The sequence below is a fragment of the Borostomias antarcticus genome, assembly GCF_949987555.1.
Source record: "Borostomias antarcticus genome assembly, chromosome: 4".
NCBI classification, from domain to species: domain Eukaryota; kingdom Metazoa; phylum Chordata; class Actinopteri; order Stomiiformes; family Stomiidae; genus Borostomias; species Borostomias antarcticus.
Window position 1 is genome coordinate 33,123,148 of NC_140237.1, and position 12,500 is coordinate 33,135,647.

At 53.1% G+C, this 12,500-nt stretch overlaps 1 protein-coding gene across 1 annotated transcript in view; it reads right to left on the reverse strand.

Annotated features, from left to right (window-relative positions):
• Positions 1-12,500, reverse strand: part of fbn1 (fibrillin 1) — a gene marked incomplete at its 5' end in the record, with an annotated part of 32,415 nt that overhangs the window by 13,306 nt on the left and 6,609 nt on the right. Inside the window, 13 exons of the mRNA XM_084437468.1 lie at positions 626-748; positions 1,290-1,415; positions 1,551-1,622; positions 2,195-2,353; positions 2,480-2,602; positions 3,534-3,659; positions 4,150-4,218; positions 4,531-4,698; positions 4,841-4,963; positions 5,919-6,041; positions 6,671-6,796; positions 6,920-7,042; positions 8,222-8,344. Of these exons, the coding sequence (XP_084293594.1) occupies positions 626-748; positions 1,290-1,415; positions 1,551-1,622; positions 2,195-2,353; positions 2,480-2,602; positions 3,534-3,659; positions 4,150-4,218; positions 4,531-4,698; positions 4,841-4,963; positions 5,919-6,041; positions 6,671-6,796; positions 6,920-7,042; positions 8,222-8,344 (1,584 nt within the window). The remainder of the gene's footprint in view (positions 1-625; positions 749-1,289; positions 1,416-1,550; positions 1,623-2,194; positions 2,354-2,479; positions 2,603-3,533; positions 3,660-4,149; positions 4,219-4,530; positions 4,699-4,840; positions 4,964-5,918; positions 6,042-6,670; positions 6,797-6,919; positions 7,043-8,221; positions 8,345-12,500) is intronic.

The window sequence follows — 12,500 nt, forward strand, 5'->3', positions numbered from 1 at the left end:
ATTTGTTTTTGGGCGCGTTTTAGGTGTTTGGGGGTGTTTTTCGGACAGGCTAACATCACTTCATTGTGTTGCACTAGCATAAGCCACCAGTGGAAATCGTAACGACCCGATGCTATCTACAGCATGGAATTAACTTAAAATCTCCATCAGTCAAAAACATCATAGACAAGTTGAAAACAAGGCCCTAGTTCGAAAATCCCAGAATCTCCCTTTAACAAAGTCCCCCCACGCCCCCCCCTCCCTCATCGATAGCCCCGCCCCTCTCCGGCTGGGGGAGGGGGCTACGTAGCACGGCACCCCGACACATGCTTCTCACTCCACTAAGCGCGGTAACGACAACAGCATGGAGCAACACATTCCTCCGGATCGGTCCGTGGGCGTTGGTCTGGTTCTGCTTTAGCTCTGCGTCTCACCAAACAGCTCTTTGTTTGGCACGACGGCGAAACAGAATGTTCGGCTTTTTTGGTCGGACATGATAGAGCGATCGGGCTACAGCTCGGCTGCTTTGTGAGTCACGAGCGCACGACCCCACCCCCTCCCCTGGGGGCACGCCGGCCACCCACGCTGTTCCCGGCGTCCGTCCGTCCGGGCGATGGGATGTAGACGGCGGCGGCGGCGGCCTTACCCAGACACTGGCCCGTGGAGGTGAAGCGGTAGCCGGGCTTGCACTCGCAGCGGAAGCTTCCGGGGAGGTTCAGACACGCAGCGTTCTGCTGACACACCGGACCGTTCTGACACTCGTCAATGTCTGGGGGGGAGAGAGAGATGGAGAGATGGAGGGAGGGAGGGAGAGAGATGGAGGGAGGGAGGGAGAGAGATGGAGGGAGGGAGGGAGTAGGAGAAATGGAGAAAGAGAGAGAGGGAGAGACAGAGGGAGAAAGAGAAGGAGGATAGATGGAGGGAGGGAGGGAGAGAGAGAGTAGGGGAGAGAGATGGAAAGATGGAGGGAGGTAGAGAGAGATAGAGGGAAGAAGAGAGAAAGAAGGAGATGGAGGGAGGGAGAGAGAGGGAAGAAGAGAGAAAGAGAAGGAGAGATGGAGGGAGGGAGAGAGAGGGGGAGAGATGGAGAAAGAGAGAGAGAGAGAGAAGGAGAGACAGGGAGAAAGAGAAGGAGGATAGAGCGAGGGAGAGAGAGAAGGAGAGATGGAGGGAGGAAGAGAGAGACGGGCAGATGGAGGGAGAGAGAGAGGAGGAGAGATGGAGAGAGGGAGAGAGAGTACACATGATGCATCTATAGTCTCGAGTCCGTTTATACTGTGGGACACCCTGCGCCAGGGAGCGGGGCTTACCTTCGCATGTGAGCAGCTTGTCGTTGTAGAGGAAGCCCATTGGACACTCACACCTGAAGCTACCAATCATGTTGATGCACACGCCGTTCTCACACACCCCCTGTATCTCCCTGCACTCATCGATGTCTGGAGCAGAGAGGAGAGGAGGGATGTTTGAATGGAACATAAACATATAAATAAACATAAACAAATAAATGAGGTATTTAGCGGACAGAGACCTTGGATTTAAAATATAATTGCTAGCTATTGTAGTGGACGTACCGATGACCTGTCCGGTGTAGATGTCGATGATGTACCCTGGTCTGGCACTCCCACACAGGAAAGTAAACTCACCTGGACAAGAGACAAGAGATGTGCCATGGATGTGTGTTTGCAGTATGTCTGTGTAGTATGTTTGTGTGTGTGTTTGTGTGTGTCCGTGTGTGTGTCTGTGTGTGTGATGTGTGCGTGTATGTATGTGTGAGTGTGTGTATGTGTGTGTGTGTGTGTGTGTGTGTGTGCGTGTGTGTATGGTGTGTAGGTGTAGGTGTGCGTGTGTGTGGTGTGTAGGTGGAGCTGTGCGTGTGTGTGTGTGTGTAGGTGTGAATGTGCGCACGTGTGTATGTGGTGTGTAGGTGGAGGTGTGTGTGTGTGTAGGTGTGTGTGTGTGTACTGTAGGTGTGAATGTGCACGTGTGTGTGTGTGTGTGTGTGTGTGTGTGTGTGTGTGTGTGTGTGTAGGTGTGTGTGTGTGTGTGTGGGTGTGTGTGTGTGTGTGTAGGTACAGTATGAACGTGCGCATGTGTGTGTGTGTTTGTGTGTGTGTGTGTAGGTATGAACGTGCGCATGTTTGTGTGTGTGTGTGTGTGTATGCGTGTGTGTGTGTGTGTGTGTGTGTGTGTTAGGGAAGGCGCGGCCCACACTCACTGGTTCCGGGTACTGGACACTGTTCACAGGGCTTGTTCCAGGCCCGGCCCACGTTGTAGGAGCAGCAGCACATCTTCTTGGTCATGTTGAATGACAGCTCTCCGTCGCACGTGCCGTTGTCCGAGTAGAAGCTCCTGAGACAGTAGCTCTTCCTCATGTCTGTGAGGAAGAGGAGAACAGAGCCAGAACCAGAGAACACGCCGGTCAGTACGTGACGGGGTCTCAAACACGGTACATTGATGGACGTTGACGGACGGGGATGCGGTCATTTGAGCGAGGACTCACCCATGCAGTTGTTTCCTCCGTTGACCTGCATGTAGTCCACTGGGCAGATACACGTGTAGTTTCCTATGGTGTTGTAACACTGACCCGGACCACAGATACCCGGATTCTCACACTCGTTCACATCTACACACACAGAGACACAAGAGGAGGTCGGTCAAAATTCTCCGTTTCAGATTCGAGAGAAAATGACCGCTTCTGTTTTTGGTTCTCGATTTCACCGATCCGTTTCCTCGTTCCACCACACGCCCGAGAACGCAAGATTATTATTTCATCGAACATTCTCTAAACTGCCCTGTCATTCCTTCATTCCGTGCCCCGCCCCGAAAAAAGCCATCCGCATAGAGAACGGTTCCTTTGAGAGAATGTGCATTTGTCTGGACCGACCGCTGTAACACTGCCCTTAGCCCTCCGGTCCAGAGGAAACCGCCTGCCAACTGTAATGAAACAATGGCGGTGGAGAAAGGGAGTTTCCAGAGCAGGAACCGGCTCTCGTTGTTCTCTCCGACGAACACGCCTCAATTAAAACGCGATTGGCCCGTGTCCTCGATTGCCCCCTCTTCTGTCTGCGGCCCCTCCCACCACCCTACCTCCACCCCGTTAGTACACTAGCCTCTTCCTCTTCTGCCCTCCATCCCCACCTTCCCCCCTCACCCCTCTCTCCCCCTCCCCCAAGTCATGGACTAGGGCTCCCCCAGGAGAGGGCTGACCACATCAGAGCGGAGCGAGCGCCTCTCTGGACGGAGTTAGGCGACCCGGCGCGCCCGCTGCCCTGGGTGATGGATGGGTTAGGACAGACGAGAGTCGGAACAGACATTGAGACAGTGAGCTGCAGCAGGTCCACAGGATGCTGGTCCAACGCGCCCCTCTCTTCTCTCATTAGATCAGGATGCTGGTCCAACCCGCCCCTCTCTTCTCTCATTAGATCATCTGTCCCGCGAAAAAAAAAAACATCCAGCTCCGCGCCTGGACTCAATTTCCGTTCCCCCTAAGCATCTCAGGGCGAAGAGCCCGTCTCTGTGTGTGTGCGTGTGTGTGTGTGTGTGTGTGTGTGTACCTTCGCAGACTCTGGTGTCTGTGTTGAGAGTGAAGCCCCTGTGACATTCACACTGGAAGCTGCCGAACGTGTTGATGCAGTTTCCGCCCTGGCACAACCCTGGCAGCTCCAGACACTCGTTGATGTCTGCGACAGAGTGAGAGAATCAATACACAGTACAGAGAGAGAGAGAGAGAGAGAAGAGAGAGAGAGAGAGAGAGACAGCGAGAGAGACAGAGAGAGAGAAGAGAATAGAGAGAAGAGAGACAGAGAGAGAGAGAAGAGAGACAGAGAGAGAGAGAGAGAGAGACAGAGAGAGAGAGAAGAGAGAGAGAGACAGACAGACAGAGAGGGATAGACAGACAGAGAGAGAGAGACAGACAGAGAGAGAGAGAGAGAAAGAGGGACAGATAGAGAGAGACAGACCGAGAGGGATAGACAGACAGAGAGAGAGAGAGAGACAGACAGAGAGAGAGAGAGAAAGAGGGACAGACAGACAGAGAGAGAGAGAGAGAGAGAGAGAAAGAGGGAAAGGGGACAACGAGGAAGTACACTCCAGATCTTCACCAAGGCAATGAGACGACGCATAATAATAATCATCATCATCCTCATCATCATCATTCTAATCATATCTGACCTTCCAGGATGACGGTGATGGGGTTGGGTCTGAAGCCTTCTCCTCCGGGACACAGAGTCCTGTAGTCCGCTGGGGGACACAACGCCAAGACGATGAGAAGAAGAGACATGGATCTAGCGTCATGTTTAGTAATGTCCTTTCATGTTTTTTTGTCCTTTTTCTAACTTATTGTAACACGTCCATCTGGTTTAAGTATGTAACACAAAAAAACGACAGCAGCCATCTTTTCAAATCATCGAAGTCTGGAGTGAGAGAGGATTGTGGCAGCTGATACAAAGGGACTGAGAGTGTTGTGTGAGCAGTCTGGCCAGACCGACTCGCTAGAGTTGTTACTGTGGGACTGGGAGTGTTGTGTGAGCGGTCTGTGCCAGATGGACTCACTGGAGTTGCGCGCGGGGCAGCCTTCGCATGGCGTTCCCCACGCCTGGCCCAGCGAGCAGCAGCAGGAGGCCTTGGACACCCCCACGCCGATCTCGTTGGAACAGTCCAAACTCTCGGACGCGTCGCCTCTGGAGCGGACGTCCCGGTAGCAGTTTCCGGATCGAATGTCTTGAGGGGAGCAGAAGCGCACACACACACACACGCACACACACACGCACACACATCAGTTATTTCCTACCCAGCTGCCCGTGCGTGTGCCAGTCCGGCCTTGGCAGGGGTCAGTGCGTGCTAAACCCGGGCGGTGCCTCACCTACACAGCCCACACCCGTGGGGTTGAGCTCGAAGTCCGGGGGACAGTTACAGTGGTAGCTCCCGGGGAAGTTGACACAAACCCCGTTCATACAGAAGATGGGGTCAGCGCACTCGTTTATATCTGAGAGAGTGGACAGAGAGTAGGAGAGAGGAGGATAATAATAATAATAATAATAATAATAACTTTCATTTATATAGCGCTTTTCATAAAACCCAAGGTCGCTTTACATAGGGGCAGAACAGACAAGAGACAAACATGGTAGACAGAGACACACAACATTAAGAAACGGAAGCTAGAGGTCAAAGGCCATGTTAAAGAGGTGAGTTTTAAGAAGTTTCTTGAAGCAGTCCAGAGTTGGGGCATTGCGGAGATAGAGAGAGATGGATGAACCCGATATTTTATAATAACAAAAACATAAAATACACGATGAAAGGATGTATGCCTATGCGAGGGGTACGAGGACGTGGGAGTGGGCCTCGGTTCCCATCGTTGCATCGGCCCCCGATGGTTAATCAGCCCTCTGACGTTAAGATTCCTCCCCCGTGACAGCGAGCGCAGCCAGGGAGGACAAGAGCGGACCGGTCACTCTCTCCCAGGGCGGACGGGCGGAGGAGGAGAGCTGCTCATATCACATAACACAGGGCTGCTTTGATGTATCCGCAATGTTGTTGTCTCACGCTGATCAAGGGGGAACTGTCTGGGCGCTGCTACAACATTTTTACAAGCTGAAACGTTTCTATATCGCTGCGATAAATCAGTGGACGAGCTCCTCGGTGAAAACCGCCTCAGCAATTTATAGAATTCAGGTCAGGGGTTGACGCTGAGGAAAAAAGTAAAAAAAATAAAATAAAACCCAGCTTGGAGCTGAGGGCGCCTCCTCCCACAGGGGCGTGGCCACGCCTGGTTCAAACCTCGCGCGCATGCCGAGATCCAATCAGCAACAGGGGGGCTGTTCTTCCATGGCCTTATTCAGACCGTAACCCTCGAGCCGACTCACCCTGGCGGCCGGTACGGTTGGTACAGTAGTGGGTATTGTCATTTTTAAGTAAAAGAAGTTAACGTGAAAGTTGGTTACCGGTGCAGTTGCCGCCGCTCCGGTCGAGCTCGTAGCCGAGGTTGCATTCACACCTGAACAGCCCCGGAATGTTCTGACACCTTCCGTTAACGCAGATGTCAGCGAAGGTGCACTCGTCAATGTCTGCGAGAGGGAGGGAGAGAGGAAGGAAGAGAGAGAGAAAGAGAGACCCAGCTGTGAGGGATTAGCAGACCATGGGATGGAGGTGGAAAGTGGGCAGACACAGACAGGAAGTGAAGGCTTTGTTCACCTCTCTCTGGAGTGACACTTCTGGGACAGACCGACCCCGACCAGACAGGAAGACACGGATTGACATTGGATGATTTTCTATTCCACATTTTTCACACAGGCTGGGCTCAGACACACATGGTTAGTTTATGATGTCTGAGAAATAACCCGAATTAGGTCAACCTTGGCCATCTGTCTGATCCCAGCACTGTACAGTATCAGTGGGAGCGCAGATCATTGTTGCATCACTGTAATGAAGCATGAATATAAACAGAAATAAACAAACCGCTGATTTCGAAATCCCTGCTTTTATAGCATATCTGATGCATGACAACATTAGTGACATCATGCAACATGTTTGGAGTCTGCATTCTTGGGTTTATGATGCAAACCACTCTGTCGCGTGCCTGTCTTAATGACCACGTGTGTGTGTGTGTGTGTGTGTGTGTGTGTGTGTGTGTGTGCGTGTGTGTGTGTGTGTGTGTGTGCGCGCGTGTGTGTGTGCATGCGTGTGTGTGTCGTACCCTCGCAGGCCTTGCCGTCTGGGGTGGGGATGAAGCCCATGTCACACTCGCAGCGGAAGCCCCCCGGCATGTTGAGACAGTGGCCGCTCTCGCACAGGTTCCCGTTCTCCGCACACTCGTCACTGTCTGTACAGGAACACACACACACACGGGTCAAACGTCACGACACGTCAAATCACCTCACACAGAATAACCACAAGTCACTGTGAATCGTGTGTGTGTGTGTGTGTGTGTGTGTGTGTGTGTGACCTGTGCAGTAGAATCCATCCCCAGAGAAGCCGTCCTTGCAGACACATCGGTAGGAGCCCATGGTGTTCATACAGTCAGCGTTGTTGCTGCACATGTGGGTCCCATTAGAACACTCATCAAGGTCTGAAACACACACACAACACAGTGAACACACTGCAGGCTCAACAAGATACACAAAGAGAACAAAACGGACATCTCGAGCAGCATAGAACACCTACGTACAGTCCTACCTGTGTATAGTCCTACCTGTGTACAGTCCTACCTGTGTACAGTCCTACCTGTGTATAGTCCTACCTATATAGTCAGATATGGGACTGCATCTGGCTGTAGACCCTATAGGAGGTGGTCTTTCCTGTGACTGTATCTGGCTGTAGACCCTACTATAGGAGGCGGTCTGTCTGTAGACCCTATAGGAGGTAGTCTGTCTGTAGACCCTATAGGAGGTAGTCTGTCTGTAGACCCTATAGGAGGCGGTCTGTCTGTAGACCCTATAGGAGGCGGTCTGTCTGTAGACCCTATAGGAGGTAGTCTGTCTGTAGACCCTATAGGAGGTAGTCTGTCTGTAGACCCTATAGGAGGTGGTCTGTCTGTAGACCCTATAGGAGGCGGTCTGTCTGTAGACCCTACTGTAGGAGGCGGTCTGTCTGTAGACCCTATAGGAGGCGGTCTGTCTGTAGACCCTATAGGAGGTAGTCTGTCTGTAGACCCTATAGGAGGTAGTCTGTCTGTAGACCCTATAGGAGGTAGTCAGTCTGTAGACCCTACTGTAGGAGGTGGTCTGTCTGTAGACCCTATAGGAGGCGGTCTGTCTGTAGACCCTATAGGAGGTGGTCTGTCTGTAGACCCAATAGGAGGTAGTCTGTCTGTAGACCCTATAGGAGGTGGTCTGTCTGTAGACCCTATAGGAGGCGGTCTGTCTGTAGACCCTATAGGAGGTAGTCTGTCTGTAGACCCTATAGGAGGTAGTCTGTCTGTAGACCCTATAGGAGGTAGTCTGTCTGTAGACCCTATAGGAGGCGGTCTGTCTGTAGACCCTATAGGAGGTAGTCTGTCTGTAGACCCTATAGGAGGCGGTCTGGCTGTAGACCCTATAGGAGGTGGTCTGTCTGTAGACCCTATAGGAGGCGGTCTGGCTGTAGACCCTATAGGAGGTGGTCTGTCTGTAGACCCTAATGTAGGAGGTGGTCTGTCTGTAGACCCTATAGGAGGCGGTCTGTCTGTAGACCCTATAGGAGGCGGTCTGTCTGTAGACCCTATAGGAGGCGGTCTGTCTGTAGACCCTAATGTAGGAGGCGGTCTTACCTGTGCACTTGAGGCCGTTGCCGATCCATCCGGGAGCACAGCTGCATTTGAACCCACCGGCTGTGTTGGTGCAAGTGGCGTGGCGGTCGCAGTTATGGGCTCCGATCTCACACTCGTTTATATCTAGTGAGAAGAGGAGGAGGGGAGCACAGAAGATCAGAAGATACACATTCAATACGTCAGCTGGGGTCAGGAACACAGGCTTAGGTCATTCTCTCGTGGTGTCGGGGCTGATGCCGGGCATCCTGACTGCCCGTGCTCGGTAGACCGCAGCTGTTGACAGTGGGAAGACCTCTAGCTCCAGCGCTTCCTGAAGCAAATGACCGGTCCAGGACCGCGGTTTACCCTCGAGCCGTTCATTGTGCAACCGCTTTTGTGAAAGTGCAAGAGAACATGTACCAACGTTGCGGCCGGGTTCTGGCTGAAATAACAGTCCTTAGAGTAAGTGAGTGGGTCGGGGCCGGTCGGGTTCAAGCGTTGCGGTCCGCCCACCGCCCACACCCTCACAAACACAGCTGGCGAGCCAGGCTGCACGTTAACCTTCCAACAGGGCGTCCGTGCGGCCCGTGGAAACAGCTCAGGGTTGGGCATGTTTGCTGATCCAGATATCAGTTTGGAAACTCTATCTTGCCCCAAATATGAGCGGTATAAATCGCGGTTCAGGCGTGGCCGAGGGAATTCCACAAGTGAGCGGGCCGACGTTTCCTGAGGCACACACCGTCGGGATGATGACCGGCTGTCATTATCGGGCCTCTCTCTGTGTGCGCCAGCACCCCCCTGGACTCTGAGAAAGGACAGTTTACGAGCGCGATTGAAAATCGCCTCGGATCAAAGCGCCCTTGCGGGAGAACGAGGATCCGGCCCCGTCTTCCTCCGAGGTGGGGGGGACCAATGGCGATCTCTTGAAGCGGCTAATGCACAGCCAATCAGGTGACGCGCGTCGGATCGATAGACCTATAGGAGAGCGGTATAGAGGGGTTCACGCCGTGTCGTGGTAATGTGGCTTGGTCTTCGTCAGAAAGGGGGGGGGGCGGTCAGAGAACAAAGGTGCCCATTGACTTGACCAAAACAAAACAAACATCTGGAAAACTGACAATATCTGGCTCTGGGCCCAAGGCCTCGAACAGTGCTATACGCGTGTGCCAAGATATCCCGATTTCCTAGCAAAACAGCACCCATAACTAAACACACACAGCACACACGCGCACACACAAACACACACACACCTCTCTCTCTCTCTGGTGGTAATTCGCAACACTGAAATTAGAGCAAAGTGCAGACTTGTTGAAGGTGTCTCAGAGGACGGGGTACGTTTTAACAGTGTTACTGTGGAGTCTGAGAGCGAGCGGATCTCTCTGCTTGATTACAGCACCCTCAGAAAAACCGCCTACTGTAGATTGCGGATAATTACGACGGAGCTTTGAAGCTGAGGTGAGCGCGAGACACACACACTCACGTCAGAAAACACACATTCGGCGCCAGGAACGTGGAAACCCCGGCAGTAAAAACGCGAGTGGGAGTGGTTGCATGTGAGACGCGTGTCATGGTCACAGCTCTGTCAGTCGCAGGGAAGAGGAGAAGGGCTTTCTTCCCGAGCGGAAAGAGGGGTCCTACCGTACCTCAGGCCGACCGGCTCGCTCCTACTCGACCCCTGACCCCGAGCTCGTAGCTCCTATAGCTCCTGGGAATTGCTTCTGGGAATTGGTTTTACTGCGATGGACACTCCCGTGCTTGTAAACCTCTCCGCTCCACTAATGCGCCCCCCACCCAAATGAACCCACACACACGCACGGTACTCTGTGTATGCGCTCAGCAGTCGTGGCATACAAGAGAGCAATGATTCCCGTGGGACTCTCATCTACAGCTGGATCGGATCTGGACTCTCGAGCGGTCTGCTCCTCTAGCAGGCCCAGCCCTCCACGTCTTCATCTCCACACAGGCTGTATCAACACGGTCCCGCGCCCGGGCGAGACCTCCCAAGACACCATCCGTCTCCCCGGTGGCCCTGCGTCTGTGGACCAGCGGTGCGGTCCGGCCCTGGGACCCACAGCCAGCCGGCACCGAGAGAACGGGCTGAATGTCCCTTCGGTTCTAAACAACAAGACGTTTCGAATCTCCTGCCTGAGTGGAATTAAGAGACGATTCCATCACATTCCGGACCCCCGGAATTCCAAACCTGTGAATCAGAAAAGGCTGCTCGGCAAAGTCTGTCTGACTCAAAACAAGCAAAATATTAACATCTGTGTGGGATCGGAATGTGGAAAGGAGATGGATGTGTGTGCGTGGGCTGTGTGTGTGTGTGTGTGTGTGTGTGTTGGGGGGGGGGACCCTCCAGCTCCATGGTAATTAAGACAGATGTGTTTGTTTGTGTCTAAAGGACAACAATGTATGCCTACTGACAACGTGGCTGAGTCATGCGGACTCTACCAATCAAACCCAGAGGATGGGGGTGGAGGGGGGGGGCTACCAATCAAACCCAGAGGATGGGGGTGGAGGGGGAGGGGACCCTACCAATCAAACCCAGAGGATGGGGGTGGAGGGGGGACCCTACCAATCAAACCCAGAGGATGGGGGTGGAGGGGAGACCCTACCAATCAAACCCAGAGGATGGGGGGGGGGGGCAGGCGACAGCCACAACCGACTAGACCCGCCCCCTTTCCCAGGAGCCTCCATTTCCAGGCTACTCAAGTTGCAAGCGGACTTGGCGGCATTATCAATCAAACGACCGTATTCTGGTCGGGCCTATTTAACGAGGCGGATGTGGGAGGGGGAGGGGAGCAGCGGATGTGTGTTTATGCGCGCTGGAGCCTTCACAGGTGGTTACGTGTCGCGCCGGCGGCTCCAGGCATCACGTAATGTTTAACTGATGATAATGAAAGGACAACAAGGGAACAAACAAACGGATAATGTGATACAAACGTCGGGCGGCGGCCGGTGACGGTGAGCTCATGGCTGTGTGTGTGCGTGTGTGTGTGTGTGTGTGTGTGTGTGTGTGTGTGTGTGTGTGTGTGTGTGCCCAGCAGCTCAGACAGGAGCCACTACTGCCAACGTCTCATCAGTGGAGACTGAGCCAGTGTGTGGAGCAACTCCTGGTTAACATGCAACCCCCCCCCCCCCCCCTCCCCCATCTCCTCCCTCTCTCCCTCCCTCCCTCCCTCCCTCCCTCCCTCCCTGACTCACCGCCCTCTCACTCTCTCTCCTCTCCACACCTCCGTCATGACATCACCTCCCTGCCGTCTGAGTCCAGGCATACAGATCCTCCACTCAGATCTCCAGCAGTAGCCAGCCAATCACATACTCCAGCAGTAGCCAGCCAATTACATGCCTGGTTTGCACTGTCCACAACACCTCTGATAAGCCAACAAACAGGTGTGCGTGTGTGTGTGTGCGTGTGTGTGTATGCGTGTGTGTGTGCGTGTGTGTGTGCGTGTGTGTGTGTGTGCGTGTGTGTGTGCGTGTGTGCGTGCATGTCTGTGTCTGTGTGTGTGTGCGTCTGTGTGTTTGTGTGCGTGTGTGTGTATGTGTGTGTGTGTGTGTGTGTGTGTGTGTGTGTCTGTGTGTGTGTGTGTGTGTGTGCGTGCGTGCGTGTGTGTGTGTGCGTGTGTGTGTGTGTGCGTGTGTGTGTGTGTGTGTGTGTGTGTGTGTGTGTGTCTGTGTGTTATGGGGGGTGAAATGTGCCATTTCTTACCGCACGGAGCGAACTGAGCTGCATACGGAGCTGACAAACGTACGCACGTACGTGAGTGAAATCCATTCGACTCCCATTGTATTTGATAGGAGGACTGACGTGACTCACGACATTTTGTCCTAGCGACGGCGGCGGCCTGAAGTAAGTCAGCAATGTGTGCATGGGTCGCGGCATTCGCGTGGCTCTCGTTAGCTCCCGTAATTATGGCCCGTGTGGATTTGCTAACTGAGAAGACAAACCTGACGAACGTCGCTACTTGACCACGAGTGGTATTGAGGAACGTCGCCGTCACCATCAGGTTACTTAAGCTGCTAGTTCTCTTGTCAGCTCTGATATGGCTAGCCAGCCTCCGTCCAGTGAGATCAGTGATATGACAACTTAACGTTAGATTATTGAGCCTAAATAATAGCAGGCTACTAACAGATAACCTGGTTAATATATGTTATTATTCCTACTATTGTGCTTACTGTGTGTTGCTGACAAGATAAATTATGTTATATTATTATTGCCACCGTCATTTGGCTTAGCTTATGTTCTCCAGCCACGCCAAGTGCTGTGGTAGTAGCTAACTCACTGGTGTTATATTTATTT